Source organism: Musca domestica, unplaced genomic scaffold, assembly GCF_030504385.1.
Source record: "Musca domestica strain aabys unplaced genomic scaffold, Musca_domestica.polishedcontigs.V.1.1 49, whole genome shotgun sequence".
In the NCBI taxonomy this organism is placed as follows: domain Eukaryota; kingdom Metazoa; phylum Arthropoda; class Insecta; order Diptera; family Muscidae; genus Musca; species Musca domestica.
The window spans coordinates 3,500,102-3,517,482 of record NW_026712344.1 but is presented as its reverse complement, the minus strand read 5'-3'; the positions used below and the strand labels follow the sequence as shown (position 1 = coordinate 3,517,482).

Genomic DNA, 17,381 nt, shown 5'->3' with positions numbered 1-17,381 from the left:
TATATATATATATATATATATATATATATATATATATATATATATATATATATATATATATATATATATATATATATATATATAGATATATATATATATATATATATATATATATATATATATATATATATATATATATATATATATATATATATATATATATATATATATATATATTCAGATATGATCATAGATTCCATACTTTAATCCTATTCTCACTAGTTATTAATATAGATTGTGAAAAATTTATTAAACCAATATCCAAAATTCATACACCTCCTTTTGTTTCTCACTGTATAACTTACATTTTTTGGCTAAAAAGATTGTTTTCGTACTTGTAGATCGTAACTTAAGTCACTAACATATAGCAGCCGTGGCCGTAACCGTACAAAACAATTGAATCAAACATACACGCTTGCATGTGTGTGTGTTTGTTTGCGACACAGACACAATGTGTGCCGGCTACTGAGACGTTGTATACAACGTGTTTGTACAACACCTGCGTATTTGTTTTCGTTACGCTTATCATATCAGGTGAACGATAGCGTTGGCAGTGAAGTCAACGGCGACGCAAGCAGCCAAAGTATATCTCTTTTCTATGGGGGTAAATATCGTTTGTTGTGGCGCTAAATATCGTTGGCTGCGCTGACACGGCTCTGATAACGCCTGAACTTGGCAGTCAACGTCAATGGCACTACCCGTGTGTGTGCATGAAGACGGCATAGCTCCTCTGTCTGCGAACGTACATTCAGACGTACGTACGTAGATTTGTAAGTATTGTATATTTTTGTTTTGTGTTTTTTTTTTTTTTGCACACATTTCATATATCACCGCGCACTCTTGTTCGTAGGTTCATATCTAAGTTTCGGTTCAGACATAACTAACGTTTATTTACGCTCGAACACTGCAAGTGCTAGCAACAACTTGGCTAAAACGTCGCGAAATCAAACAACCAACTCGTGTCTAAGAAGTGTCTGTGTTTTCTCTAATTTTCGGTGAAAATTTTAATTTCTTCGAAACAAATCGAAAATAAAAATAATATAAGCAACAGAAATTCTTAGAGAAGCAGTTTTAAGTGAAGTTTTATTTGTTAAATACAAATTCCTGTGTATAAAACAAATTCAAATTACAGGTGTGTGTTGATTTTTATGTAAAAAAAAAACATGAAAACATGTATAAATAACTGATAATGAGAAATTGACAAAAAATATTGTTTTTTATATATAGAAATATTTCCGAAATTAAGTGTGTTTTGTCTTCTTATTTCAATTTATTTAAGCCAGCTAAGAAAAGAGAATTAAACAAAATAAAAATGGTGGAAAAACTCGGTGAGTTTCGAAAATAATTCGATACCAGCACTAACACCAATCCCTATTTTTCCACGCCAAACTAATTGCATGCAAAATCTAAATTCTATGCTTTAAAAATCTTTCTTCAATTTCTATAAATCTTTCATTTTTATGTGTTCCCAAAAATTAAATCGAAACCTATAATGACAATTGCATGATTAAAAAGTTCTAACTAAAAGTTTTTTCTCAGGAAATAAAATAAAAAATGTGTGTAAATTTGATAATCTTTAATTTTTTTAAGTTTAAAATTAATCTCCTATTGTTGTGGTTTAAGTTCCAAATAAAAATGATATTTGAAAAAAAAAAAAATAGATAATTTTATCTAATACGTAACATTACTTTTAATGGAATTAAACAAAAGTTTAATTTGAATCATTTTTTAAGCAAATAATGGGTGATAAAGGAACATTTATGATTTTAATATTAAAAAGGCTATTGTTTGGCTATTCTTGTTTTGCAAATGTTCAACAAATTAGTATTTTTATATATTATTTACAATTTCAATTCAAGAATTAAAAACAACAATTTTCTAAAGTTTTATCACACCCTTCATGATAAGATGATCAATGTTGTAATTCCATCTCTCTTACAAGGTATGAATATTACCTACAAGAAATTGCTTATTACAGGGTGAGATAAAAAAAATTACAATAAAGTCAAACGCCATAATTTTTACAATTTTTTTTATTTTTTTTATTGAATGAAAGCAAAATATGTCGAAAATAACATCAACTTTAGAATAAGTTTAGATTTGTCACCTTTTGCATGAATTATGGCCTACAAACGGCTAATGAAACCGTCACACGCTGCCTGAATGTTGCTCTGCGGTATTTTGGCCCATTCCAGGCGAAGCGCTTGCTTGATGTGATCGATACTTTGGTATTTTTTAGTGCCAACCTTGCTTTCCAAAATACTCCAGACACAATAGTCCATTGGATTGGTATCCGGAGATTTTGGTGGCCATTGTGCGCTGGAAATGAAACGAGGAACCTCATTTTGTAACCATTCTTGGGTGGCGCGTGCTGAGTGCGATGGTGCTGAGTCCTGTTGGAATGTCCAAGGTCTACGGCCATAATTTTTGCGTGCCCAAGGCTTTAATACACCCTCCAGAATATTTTCGCGATAATATTCATCGTTTATTCAGATGCCACGGTCGATTAATACGAGCGGCTGTTATGGCGGCCCACACATCACCATGACCGGCGCTTGAGTTCTGGTAGCCAACCGAAGGTGCACATTTTCATCTGACCTCTTTGGCAAGTAAACTCGATCATTTTGTTTGTTTACAAACTGCTGGACAACGAATATTTTCTCATCGGAGAAAACCACATTCGGAAGTTCACCACTTTCGGCCAAGCTAAGCAACTCTTTAGCTCTTTTAAATCTATTTTCTTTCTGTTGCGGTGTAAGTTTTTGCACTTTTTAGAATTTCAATGGCTTTACCTCATTTTAGCTAATTTTTCCATATTTGCCGAATGGAATATTGCGATATGTTGAGCTCACAAGCCATTTTTCGGCCACTGCGAAGCGGGTTTCCGTCCGTCTGTGGACATCGCTCTAGCATCCGAACGAAATGAAGTAGATTGATTAAATTTTACTCAGGTTGATAAAATATTATGTCTACAGGACTTTTGGTATTGAAAATCGGCCATGTAGGTGCACTTTTTGGTATAGCCCCTATATAATGGTACCTCCCTATTTTCGGTATTTTGGTGATTTAAGCGACATTATTCACCGGAAATGTTTCAAATTTGGTATTTGAAATTCGTAATGCATACTACAGCCTAAGACAGAAAATTGTGTGTGCAGATCCAAGCCTCCGTATAGGAAACGGAACATCCCGATATTCGGTATTTTGATGATTTAAGCGACATTATTCACCGGAATTGTTTCAAAATTGGTATTTGAAGTTCGTATTGATAGCCCATGACAGAAAATTGTCTACGCAGGTCCACGTCTTCGTATAGCCCCCATACAACGGTACCTCCTGATATTCATGTTTTTAGCTACATAATTCAGCGATTTTTTTCAAGTTTCGCATTTGGTTATTGTAATGGCTTATGACAAAAGTTGCCTATGCAGGTCCACGTCGTCGTTTAGACCCTAATATGACATTTGGTATTTTTAAGATTTTAACAGAATTTTTAATGGATTTTATTTATTTATTTTTTTTTAATTGCCAAATTCGTTCCAAATGGTGGAGGGTATTCAAAGTTCGGAACGGTCGAGCTTACAGCTTTTTTATTTGTTTTTTTTTTTTTTTTTTCAATATAATCCTATTCAAAGTGATATCATGCATTCTTTAGCAATTTTATTTGGTATAAAATATAAAAATATCTCCGTCGAATTTAGGGAAAATCTATTCAGAATTGGATATGCCCATATATTAGTTTCCTTGAAACAAAATTACAACTACTCTAAAGCCAAATGTTCATAGGTGATATGGCCTACTTCAAATAAATTCTTTTGTTACTGGAGCTCTACTAAATATGCATATTGGTGTAGGGTACATATAGTCGGTACCGCCCGACTTTTGACTTTTCCTGACTGGTTTTAATATTGCCCTGTCTCTGTAGATTATTTGTTTAAACTAAAGACGTTTAGAGACAAAAAAAAAACAGTTATTTTTCTTATACGTTATCGGTACGTAATTTAAATTGAATCAAACGAAACAAACAATCCAATCCATTTGATGATAAGAATAAAACCAAAATGTCAATTTTAAATGTGACAAAACCAAAAAAAAAAAAAAAAAAGACTGCCCAAAATTCTTGTAACATTGCCGAGTAAAGTGCCAAAAATTATGATATATTCATTCATTTACGTTGTAGATTTAAGGCGACCTTGACCTATTTCAATATTCATACAATTTTTTGTAACATTTTCTCTGCAGGCATATATTTTTCAATTTTATGTTAAATCAATGATTGTATAATTATTTGAAGATTTAAATGGACTTAAAAATATCCTCCTCAAAATCATCGGTTTACTTTTACTTATAGCCCCCATATACTGATATACGCCGTTCAAAAAATTATAAGTATAAAGGTATCCTTGATTTCACCCCTTGAATGCCTGTATTGGCCACATTTTTCAATTGGTTTTGCACTTATTTGGCACTTTGGCTTCTAGAAAACCTCTTCGCAGAAAATGTTCAATGTAGCTCATTTTTTCGGAGTAGCTCCCATATAAATTTACCTATTTCGACATTTTTCAATCGATTTGGCTAAAAAATTTATATTTAGCGTAGAAAACCATTTTTTTTTTAGAAAAATTTCAACATAGGTACATATTTAAATGTAGTCCCTATATAACAACACCTCGCCATACCACATTGACATTTGATAACTATTTTGAAAAGTTTTTCTTAAAAAAAAATTAAATTTGATTTAAAAAAACAAGTAAGCAAAGGCTATGGTCGTGCGGGGCATGTGATATTTTAAAAATACTACAATGTGTTAAAAGCCCCCTTATGTCCAAATCCACTTTGGAAGATTTCGCTTTTGAAATTATTTCATAGAGCATTGCCCAAATCGACACATAATTTTGCCTGAGAAGAGAGTTAAGGACAGCATTCATTCAAAATGGTAGACTGCTGTCTTTAACTCTCTTCTCAGGCAAAATTATGTGTCGATTAGTTTTATCATCTCCAAATGCAAGAGGTCCCTCTGTATCTCCAAAATTTAGACTCATCTATATGATTTGCTTGTCTACGATATATAGCCAAATATCGTAGACAAGCTAATTCGTCAACGAAATCAGCATAAAAAAGGCAGAAGTTCGAATTTGGAGTATTTGAGATTTTGCAAGTTATTTTCAGCGTTTCCGTAGAATGGAAATGTTGTTATTTTTTTCACACAAAAGTAGTGATCCATTCTATCCGTTGTCGTAAACTCTAACTCCCATTTGTGACCGTTAAAACGGCTGCAAATCGGTAACATTTTTAGTTGTTGGTTCATTTCAACTCCTAAATATATTGCGCACATGTTAAAAACAATAGACCTAGCCCTTCTGAGCCTAACCCAACCCTTATGAACATTTTCGTGAGGATCGGACGATAATTGCAATCTGCATATAATAACCCCAACCTGTGTTGTAAGGTGAAAAAATATTACAAAATGTACACTTGAATTTTAACATCATTATTGGCATCTTTTTATGTGATTTTTTAGATTTTATTCTTTTATGCCAAGCGGGCATTGCGTATTGACAAAATTTGGAAAAACCGGTCCAGCCATTCTTGAGATATAAGCATTCTAGCTAACATCCCTTTCCTTTGTATTTACACATTGTAAATATTTCGCTATATATAACCGATATAGTTACTATCGGCATCTACGTAACGGTCAGAATTGACCTGTTCGTCTATTTGTGATTTCGCCAGAATTACAAAATATTCGCGGTTTAATGGAAATTTTGACTTTTGACCCACTAAATTTTACCCGATGACCATCCGTATCTGATATATATTATTTCGGTTATGGAAACCACTGTGCGGTACTGATTAAATTTTGATATATTGATAATTATTTCATAATTATGTCCATATTAATTTCTAATTTACTTTTGAGGTTGATTTTCATAGAACACGGGCTTTTGTTGTGTATATTTCCCCATAGCGCTTACCTAAACATTTATTTGTTTATGTTAATTTCAATGTTAAAAAATTTTATGTATAAAATATGTATGTGCCTCATCTCGTTAGACGGCGTGTCTTTAAAGAAACTCAGAAGTAAATAAATAAAGAAAATGTCTTAATGAGATATTCCTAAGTATGGCACATTAAACTTTTTTTCAAAAAAAAAAAATTAAAATAAATAAATAAAAAAATAAAATAAATAAATAAAAAATAAATAAATAAAAATATTAAATAAAATAATAATAATAAATGATTAAAAACATAAAGAAATTTACAGAAAATTAGTTTGTTTTTCATGAAAATTAATTAATTTTATAAAATTTAATTACAGATAATTAAACTACCTTTGACAAAAGAAGAAGAAAATAAAAAAAAACTACAAAACAGCGGCCGCTGTGTAAATCAAACAAATAATATTTCTTTTGATCATCAACTAACAACGTCACGACTAATTCCACCACCTAGCATTGTGACTAATTCAACTTTTCTTGAGTATCTTCTTTATCGCAATCATCACTGTCCGTCAGTTGGCCATTGTTTCGCCACAAAAGGTGTCTGTCTAGCCCGCGTCTTAACAAACTGGTTTTCACGGCATGCGATTTTGCACTTCCTCATTTATTGATTTTTATTTCTTTCTTCAAAGCAAAAACATCATTGCTACCGATTTGCATAAATTCAGTACAGGGTCCACTCAAGACTAATGTCAAGGGAATTCTAGGTGTATGACCGGCCGACCGACCGATCGACCAACCGTTTGTCCAACAACCACAACAACAAGTTATCATTATCGTTTTAGTATGATTTCAAATCGACCACGAGATATGAAATTGTCATCGTGGTTTCTCTCACCGAAACATCTGTCAACAAAAGAGTCCGTCACACGTGATGACAATATTTTAGACAAAATATAGTTAGTGGTAAGTGGTGGTGTTTTTTGTACCACAACAAATAAGGCAATATTTCCGTTTTAAACAATTCCACTTTTGACCACTCCCAGCTAGCCGTTATTCAATGTCATTTGTGATAAAGACATTAAATTATGATTTTTTTTTTTTTGGTTAGTTGAATTTTTATTTTGCTGCAGATTTATGTGACATCTTCATTGGATCCAATTAAAAAATGAAAAATATTAAGAGATTTTAAATATTTTGTGTATTTTTGTAAGTGGGTGGGTGTGTCAATTAAATAAAATTAAAAACAAAAATAAGGAAAAGAAGAAAAAAACGTATTTCATTTTTTAATACACTCCACCATAGTAGGGAGGGTATATTTAAATTGTCATTCCGTTTGTAACACCTCGAAGTATAAATTTTAGACCCCATAAAGTATATATATTCTTGATCAGCATAAAATTTGAAGTCGATTTAGCGATGACCGTCCGTCTTTAAAAAATCCAAACCGAACTCTTAATACCCTCACATTTGAACGGAACTTGAAAATGTAAAAAAATTCCGAAAAATATCGGTGAAATGAAAATACGAAGACGTGGACCTGCATCGTCAAATTTTTCCATAGTCTATTGTAACCATTAAGATCTTCAAATACGAAATTGTAAATTATTTCGTCGAATAATGTCGCTAAAATCATCGAAAACCGAATAACGGGAGGTATCGTTATATGGGGGCTATACGAAGATGTGGACCTGCATACGATTTATTTTTCAAAGGCTGTAGTACCCATTGCAAACTTTGAATACGAAATTTGAAACAAGTAAGCAAAGGCTATAGTCATGCGGGGCCGACTATGTTATACCCTACAACACTACAAATGTTAAAAGACCCCTTATGTCCAAATCCATGTTGGAAGATTTCTCTTTTGAAATTAAGATTTTGACTAGGGACATTTGCCCAACATTTATGCATTCCGTCGGGCTGTTAGTTGTTATAGTCCATTTTGCAGCTAAATATAATCCAATGGTCATCCAAAATGCTAGAATTCTTCCATGTCCTTAACTCTCTTCACAGGCGTGTCGATTGGCTTCAATTGTGTGATCGGAAAAACATTTCTGTTTTTGGTTAATTTGAACCCCTAAATATTTTGCGATCATCTCCAAAAGCAAATTTAGACTCATCTATATTATTTGCTTCTCTACGATATTTGGCTGTATTCGTCAACGAAGTCAGCATAAAAAGCTAGAAGTTCGCCTTTTGTGTATTTCAGATATCGCCTGTAAGTAATGTTGGTATTTTTTCTCGCAAAATTAGTGGTACATTGTACCCGCTGTCCTAAACTCTAACTTTATGCGAGATTTCGTGTCCTTTGTCTTCTATTTGTGACCTTTATAACGGCTGCAAAATCAGGAAAATTTTTTGTTGTTGGTCCATTTCAACCCCTAATAATTGCGGACATCTTTGAAAACAGTAGGCCTAGCCCTTCTGAGCCCAACCCTACTCTTGTGAAAATTTTCGGGAGGATCGGACGATAATTGCAATAGTTATATAATATCCCCAACCTAAGGTGAAAAAATATCACAAAATATTAAAAGTCAAAAATCGCATGCGATAAAAAATATGAAAAATTAAAAAAATGTCACAAAATAATACAAAAGCTATATTAACATCATTACTGGCAAAATTTTCTGCGATTTTTTTAGATTTTATACTTTTATGTCAAGAGGGCATTCTAAATTGACAAAATTTGTCAAAATCGGTCTAGCCATTCTTGAGATATAAGCATTCTAACTAGCATCCCCTTCCTTTGTATACACACATTGAATATATATTTCGCTATAAATAACCGATATATTTACTATCGACATCTACGTAACGGTCAGAATTGACCTGTTCGTCTATTTGTGATTTCGCCGGGATTAAAAATATTCGCGGTTTAATGGAAAATTTGACTTTTATTTAGCACAAATGTTGTGGCCTATTTCACCCACTAAATATTACCCGATGACCAACAAAATTGGAAGGCTTCTGCCCAGCCCTAAGCTCTAGCCCCATGCTAACTTCCGCTTTGATTGGTCTATAATTGCGACCTGTAGAGCAACTGGAAAATCAGGAATTTTTTCAGTTTTTGGTCCATTTCAACCCCTAAATATTATGCGATCATCTTCAAAAGAAATAGGGTTCTATTCTGACCATAACCCCATCTCCATTTTCAATGTCGTGAGGATCGGAAGATAATTGCGACCTGTAGAGTGATTACAAATTAACATGGACAGACGGACGGACATACATAGCTAGATCGACCCAGCTCGGCGAGATAGGAAGATCCATATATACTTTCCTATGTGGGAAACTAATATTTCGTGGTGTTACATAATTTTTGGCCCAATCAAACTTATAATACCCCCAACACATAGTGTTGTAGGGTATAACAATTTTGGTCTATAATGTGGCCCATTTACGAACTTAACCTTAATACACATGTGTGCAAAATCTTAGCATTTTTTCTGCATTTGTTCGAAAGGTAGCGTGATTATGACATCATCGCTAAATCGACTTAGAATTGTACGCTGATCAAGAATATATACATAAGTATAAGTATTTCAAGGAGTTACAAACGGTATGGTGGAGGGTATAAAATGTGCAACTATTGCTGTAAATATTCCTCTAAAGTACTTTTTTAACAATCGAACTAAAAATAGTCCAAAATAAAAAAGTGAAATTATTTCAAAACTAGACGTAGAAGTTGTTTTTAAATTATTAGCTATATTTTTACATTATTAGCTTTTCAAACCTTCAAAACTATCGCCGAAAATCTTATTCCAAAAATACATCAACATTTGCTCACAAAAATTCTTACTTTTGACTTTTTAGCCATTTTTATAAGTACTTTATTACGTACCTGAATATGAACACCCACTCTAACAAACCTAAAAATTTTCATAATTGATTTTCAAAGCTTGCAGGTACTTATTTTCTCAAGAACAACATACTTGACACAGTCTAATTGGTTTCTAAGACGCGACAAATGGAGGGTGTCCGTTTGTCTGTCTGTCTGTCTACTTGAAGTGGATCAACATATTTAATAGCTAATTGATGCAGATTATTATTCAATTTAAAGATATTGCAAACAAAACGCCCTGAAAACCCCCGTTAGATTCATTAACAACTCCAAAAAAAAAAAAAAATATTTCATAATCGAAACAAAAGAAATGTTTTAGTTTTAAGATTTTATGATTAGTTCCGAATTTGAAAAAAAATCTAGTCTAATTTGTGAACAAAACAAAAAATTGCAAAAAACACCACAACAATATTTGAGGAAATGCTGATGACGACGAAACGAAACAACACCGACAATAACAACCAAAAATTATAAATTCCGAAAAATTGTTTGTTGTATTTCGACCCAATACCTATCCATCTATATATGTCTACAAAATTAAAATTAATAAATGCAAATTGTTGCCGGCGATGAATAATCAAATCAAAGCGCTTAGCTTTGACAAAAGGCATTTTAAAATTAATTAATTCATAGAAATGACAGTTATTTATTGTATGGAAATTAAAATGCATTTCAACAATTTGACTGTTACATTTTTAGAGTGTCATATGTCAAAAGTTCAAATTTTCGTTCTAACAGTTCATGTTCTGCCTGTTTGGTACTCAAAATACACAATTTGTTCAGTTTGACAACAATTTTAATCAAAACGTTATGTATCGTACTAGGTTTTCAGGCATTCAAGGTCTTATATATTATTCAAGTTTTTCCTTCGGAAAGAGTAAGAAGGAAAATTTTTACCTGTTTTTCGTTTTCATATTGAAATTTACCGAGGAGGATATTATTGCACAATGGACCATATTCAAAATTATTTCAACGCCTTCCTATGTAGATCCAGGAAACCAAGTGTGACATGAAATTTCAAGATTTTAGCTCTATTTCTTCACCCAATACCCGATATAGTCCCATTTAGTACCTTTTTGAACAATTATACTACATATTTCCAGAACCACTTTCATATCTCAACCCCATATACCAACAGTGACCTTAATATTAAATTTCAGTAATAAATTCTGTAATTTCCGCTATTACCAAATTTTGTACCATTTAGTACAATTATAGTACGCATATCCAAAACCAGCTCATTCTTTTAACCACAGACACCAAGAGTGACTTCCATATCAAATCTCAGGATTTAAGCTCTATTGTTGTCACACAATACCAAATTTAGTACTAGTACACATTTCCAAACCATATCCATATCCCAATTCCAGATACCAACAGAGACCTCAATATCAAATTTGAGGATTACAATTTACCCAATTTAGTTCTATGTAGTACTTTTCGAACAATCTTTTAACTCCAACAGAGACACCTATATCAAATTTCAGGATACCAGCTACAGTCCTTCCCGACCCGATACCAAATTTACTTCTATTTAGCACTTTTCGAAAAATTATAGTTTTCAAAACAATCTCCATACCTCGACCTCAGATACCAACAGTCACCTGAATATCATATTTCGGAATGTCAGTCCCATTCCTTAACCCAATAGAGTCCCACTTAGTACTTTTCGAACAATTATAGTACACATTTCCAAAACCATCTTTATATCTTAACCTCCTAACTCCAACGGAGACCTTATTACCCAATATAGTTCCATTTAGTACTTTTTGAATAATTATTGTAAACATTTCTAAAACTACCTCCATATCTTACCCAAACACACCAACAGTACCCTCTATATCAAATTTGAGGATTCCAGACCAATCCTCTCACCCAATACCAAATTTAGTACTATTTACTACTATTCGCGCCTATAATCGTACACAAATTTCCAAACCACGGACAAATCTCAAACACACATACCATCAGTAATCTAAATATCAAATTTCAGAATTGTATCTCAACAGGGTGAGATAAAAAATTGCAACAAAGTCAAACGCCATAATATTTAATTTTTTTTAAATTTTATTGAATAAAATAAAAAAATGTAGAAAATAGCATCAAATTTTAGAATAAGTTTAGATTTGTTCGAATTGGTCATCTTTGGCACGAATTATGGCCTTCAAACGGCAATGAAACCGTCATACACTGCCCGAATATTGGTTTGCGGTATTTTAGCCCATTCCCGGCGAAGCGCTTGCTTGAGGTGATCGACACTTTAGTATTTTTTAGTGCCAACCTTGCTTTCCAAAATCCTCCAGACACAATAGTCCAACGGATTGGTATTCGGAGATTTTGGTGGCCATTGTGCGCTGGAAATAAAACGAGGAACCTCAATTTGTAACCATTCTTGGGTGGTGCGAGCTGAGTGCGATGGTGCTGAGTCCTGTTTGAATGTCCAAGGTCTGCGGGTAAAATGTTTGTGTATCCAACCTCCAGAATGTTTTCGGGATAATATTCGGCATTTATTCTAATGCCAAGGTCGATTAATACGAGCGAAGAGCGAACATCAGCTGTTATGGCGGCCCACAACATCAGCATGGCCGGGGCTTGAGTTTTGGTGGCCAATCCAAGGTGCACATTTTCAGCTGTCCTCTTTGACAAGTAAACACGATCATTTTGTTTGTTTACAAACTGCTGGACAACGAATGTTTTCTCATTGAAGAAAATCGAAATGGACAGATCACCACTTTCGACGAAGCGAAGCAACTCTTTAGCTCTTTTGAGTCTATTTTCTGCTGAGTCTATTTTCTGTAAGTTCTTGCATTTTTGGAATTTCAATGGCTTTACCCCGAGCTCATTTTTCAATATTTGCCGAAAGGAATATGCAATATGTTCAGCTCACGAGCCATTTTCCGCTCACTTCGACGCGGGGTTTCGATCAAGTCGCTTCTTTACTTTTAGAACCATTTCTGCTAATGTTGCAGTTTTCTTCCGTCCACTTCCTTGACTTCGGGCTACGCTACCAGTATCACGAGCGATGGTACGAGACACAAAAGATTTATTTACATTTAAATGCTGGAGTGCTCTAACGACATCCACTTGTGGTTTTCCAGCCAAATCACACTATCACACTTGAATTCCATCACGAATAACTGGAAAATTTTCAATTAAGTGCTTTTGTACGCTTGTATTCAATATATTGAGCTGTCATTGGAATAACTGTCCGAATGACAACTGGCGTAGAATTGACAGCAGTCTCAAGTTGGTTGCAGTTTTTTTCATCTCACCCTGTAGTAAGTCAGTAATCTAAAATTCAAAATTCCAGCTTCACCTGTTCACTCTATTCCAGCCTGTTCCAAATTAAGTACCATTTAGTGCAGTTCTCACATTTAGTAAACATTATCAGATCCACTTTCACATATCAAATTTTCATTCCAACCTCGAATGTCATACCAAATTTTAAGTTTTTGCTTTATCCGTTTACATAATATTAAATGGTACCATTTTAAAAGTTTAGTACTTTTTACAACTTTTCACAACTTTCAAGTTTCCAAAAACACTTTAGCACATCAATCCTGCACTCATCTGTGACTCTCATTCAAAATTACAGGATTTTAGTTAATTCCGTTTGTCTACTGCAAATTATTCAATTTTTTGGTACATTTTGGTACTTTTCGTACCCTTTTAGTATGAATTTCCCAGCCTTATCAGATGTCGTGCAGAATTTCTATATATGAAAATGAATATGTGTAATTGCAGACGGGCCTCCCCCTAACCTAATGGTCTCATCGGTGCAGGCAGAAATTTCTTTTCGAAACTATTCGGAGGGGGCGGAGTTACCAACCGACAAAAAATTAGGGCATATATATTTAAATATTTAAGGATCACCTACCTGGCCCCGTCGCTGAGTGGAATTATATTAGCATTTTTAAATATATATTCAATTAGGCGACTCAAAAATTCCAAAGGCTGTATCACAAAGGAACATAAAATTACTGAAAAGCACTAAAAGGTCATAAGCTTTCCCCTATATATTCTATCCGTAGTGCGGGCTGCAAAATAATTGACATAAGCAAATTCCTTTATTTAAAAATGCCACATTCTCGACAAGTATTGTATTTTCAATTATATGACAATCCGTAAGGAATTATAAATCAATTTAAATCGTGATACTCAATTGATGGCATATCATATTGATTTATAATATCATCAAAAAAACGCGTAACTTTTTAAAGGGAAAATGTCGATACTCCAAAAAGAAATGATTTCAATTCTGTTCGCCTCTTCAAAATCATAGGCTGTAAACTACTTTTGTGGACAATGTCCAAACATGTGTCATTTCAAAATTAAAAACCTTAAAGTTTCCACACCGGGCGCAATTTGATGAGCTGTTTATTTTTCAAGCGCCATATTGAAATTCTTGTATTGTGATTATCGCCAAAAAAATAATGCAATCTAACAATTGTTAAGAGGTCATAAATTATATTAATGTTTTTCAGTTAGCTGAACTTAAAATGTATTTATAACTCACACATGTTCTGTGGTCAGTTAATTTTTGGCAATAAAATATAACAATTTTCAAGTGCTTATTGCGGAACTAAAATTTTTCCAGTCTCATCGACATAAATAATTTTTAATCTATATATTTTTGAACAAATATGGAGGTTGAGAACCTTTAAAGAAAATTTTTCCAGCACTGAGAAATAAAGAAAAAAATTACATTTTCACAGTACAAAACTAGATTCCCACACCTCACGTGCCGCCAAACCCACACACAACGCAGTTGATGTCGTCTCTCTCAATTAATCATTAGCAAATGCAATTCAACGGAATTGCCTCCTTTGAAATATTTAATAGTATTAATTTAAAATCGTTTGTGTTTCCCCAGTTCCCAGTGAATGTATTATTTCTAAAACCATCATGCATTTCTTTATCTGTCATAAATAATTGAAATGTAATCTGACATAAAGTTGATGTAATTTTACTATGCCGAGCGTCATAGCGCGCGAGAGGTAGAGTAAATGATTCAACGAAACGATTAAAGGGTTACTTACTTATTTCCCTTTTAGCTAACAATTTTCAGAATTCGTTTTGTTGTTGTCGTAGTTGTATTTTTTTTCTTTCTTTGAGAAATAAATTAAGGTAATTTTATATAAAATTTAACTCAATTGCTCTCGAATAGGGTTAGGTGAATGAATACTACTTTTGGGAATGTTGCCGTTTTGAGGGAATTTTCGACCAAAAATGCCTTGGAATTGTCTATTTCTCTTCTTTCTATTTCTATTTCTTTCGAATTCGGTCAAATTTGGAAACCAAATAAAAATGAGGAAAAAATAAATCTTTTTTCATTTAAAATATCTCTTGAAACGATTCTATGGGCATTCAAAGGACATCTATCTATAGAAAGTCCTTTAAAAGGGCTTCCAGCTATAGAAGGCAGTTTAAAGGGTATTTTGTCCCAGGCTTCTACACATATGAGGTCCTTCAAAGGGCTTCAATCTACTGAAGGTCCTTTAAATTGCTTCTCTATGTAGAAGTCCTGCAAAGGTCTTCTTTCCATCAAAGGTCCTTAAAAGAGCCTTTATCTATACAAGCTCCTTTAAAGTGCTTCTATCTATAGAAGGTCCTTTAAAGGGACTTTATTTATAGAAGACCATTTAAAGCGTTTATATCCATAGAAGGCCCTTTAAAGGGCTTCCATCTATAGCTTCTATCTACGGAAGGCCCTTTAAAGGGCTTCTAGGCATAGAAAGCCCATTAAAGGGCTTCTATGTATAGAAGGCCCTTAAAAGGGCATCTATGTATAGAAGGCCCTTTAAAAGGGCTTCTTACTATAGAATGCCGTTTAAGGGGTCTTTTGTCCCAGGCTTCTACGCATAGCAAGTCCTTCAAAGGACTTCTCTATATAGAAGGTCCTTTGAAGGGCTTCTTTCCACCAGAGGTCCTTTTAAGAGCTTCTATCTATAAAAGGACATTTAGAGGGCTTTTATGTATATCTATAGAAGCTCCTTAAAAGTGCTTCTATCTATAGAAGGTCCTTTAAAGGGATTTTATTTATAGAAGGCCATTTAAAGGGTTTATATTCATAGAAGACCTTTTAAAGTGCTTCTATCTATAGAAGACCCTTTAAAGGGCTTCTATCTATAGAAGACCCTTTAAAGGGCTTCTATCTATAGAAGACCCTTTAAAGGGCTTCTATCTACGGAAGGCCCTTTAAAGGGCTTCTAGGCATAGAAAGTCCATTAAAGGGCTTCTATGTATAGAAGGCCCTTTAAAAGGGCTTCTTACTAAAGAATGCCGTTTAAGGGGTCTTTTGTCCCAGGCTTCTACGCATAGAAAGTCCTTCAAAGGGCTTCTCTATATAGAAGGTCCTTTGAAGGACTTCTTTCCTCCAAAGGTCCTTTAAAGAACCTATATGTATAAGAGGACATTTAAAGGGCTTCTATTTATAAAAGTGCATTACAAGGCTCTTTAAAGGACTTCTATCTATAGAAGGCGAATAGTGTCGCTAAAATTATTAAACACCGACTATTATGTTTGAGGTATACGAATACCAGGACATGCATTTTCAATTTTCTGTGATAGACTACAGTACCCACTAAGAACTTCAAATACGAATATATATATATATTTCGCGGTGTTACAAACGGATGGACAAACTTATTATACCCTCCATATTGTATGGTGGTATAAAAATGAATGTTCCATATTGAAATTGTTTAAAAGTTATACAAGGGTAATGCCGACCAATTGGCCAAACCCCTTTAAAATGGCAACCCTAATCCGTTAATGCTATTTGGTTGTTGCTTTCCGGTTTTTTACTGTTCATGTGTGGTTTTCCTAATTGAATGGATGTTATAAAATATTTAACATTTCACACAGAAATATTTCCATTTCAAAACAGAAATTCATCAGCGCTGATTAAGGCTTTAGCACGTAAGGGCACTTAAAAATCAGCAAATAAATTAAGAAAGTAAGAAAAAAATAAAAATAATAAACGCTAACAGTCATTCTATTAAGAAAAGTAGTTTATTTTGTGTAGAACAACAATTGCCTACATGTTCTAAGATTAATGGGATTTTTCTGTTGTTGTAACATGAAATATTTTCTCAAATCGTATTTTAATGCCAATTTTTAACTTAATTGTTTGTGTGATTTTTATATTATGCAAGATTTTTCACAGGGAAGGAAAAGTTTTATTCATAACTCTACATTTATTGGAAAAATTTAAAAAATTAAGAAAAAAAAAATATTATTGTCCAAACTAACAATGCGATTTAAAAAAAAGGAAAACTGTTGATAAATTTAAAATATATATTTTAATTTTCCTTATATGGAACTATCAACTATTCCCACTGATGCGTCCATTCCCTTTCTCTATTACCATTACAGTAAAACACCATTTTTAATTATACCTAAATTGAAACCGGAAATTTCTTAAAGCACCATGGAAAATGTCCCCTGATGTATTTCACCTACATTTCGTCGTCAAAACAAACAAAAAAATTTGCATTAACAAGGGCAGGACGGGAAATTCTCTTTCAATGTTCATATAGCATTGCATGTTTCAATGTCACGAAAACCTAAACTCATTAATCAACAAACATTAACATTCT

At 33.2% G+C, this 17,381-nt stretch overlaps 1 protein-coding gene across 3 annotated transcripts in view; it reads left to right on the top strand.

Moving 5' to 3' along the window:
- Positions 1-850: 850 nt before the first annotated feature.
- AQP (aquaporin) overlaps positions 851-17,381 on the top strand; it is a 108,970-nt gene continuing 92,439 nt past the window's right edge. The window contains exons 1-2 of one of the 3 annotated variants that reach the window (XM_059127905.1): positions 851-1,132; positions 1,284-1,328. In XM_059127905.1, the coding sequence (XP_058983888.1) occupies positions 1,313-1,328 (16 nt within the window). In that variant the 5' untranslated portion in view covers positions 851-1,132; positions 1,284-1,312. Of the gene's footprint in view, positions 1,133-1,279; positions 1,329-17,381 lie in introns of all 3 variants that reach the window. The other 2 variants (XM_059127904.1, XM_059127906.1) reach the window with 2 other exon arrangements.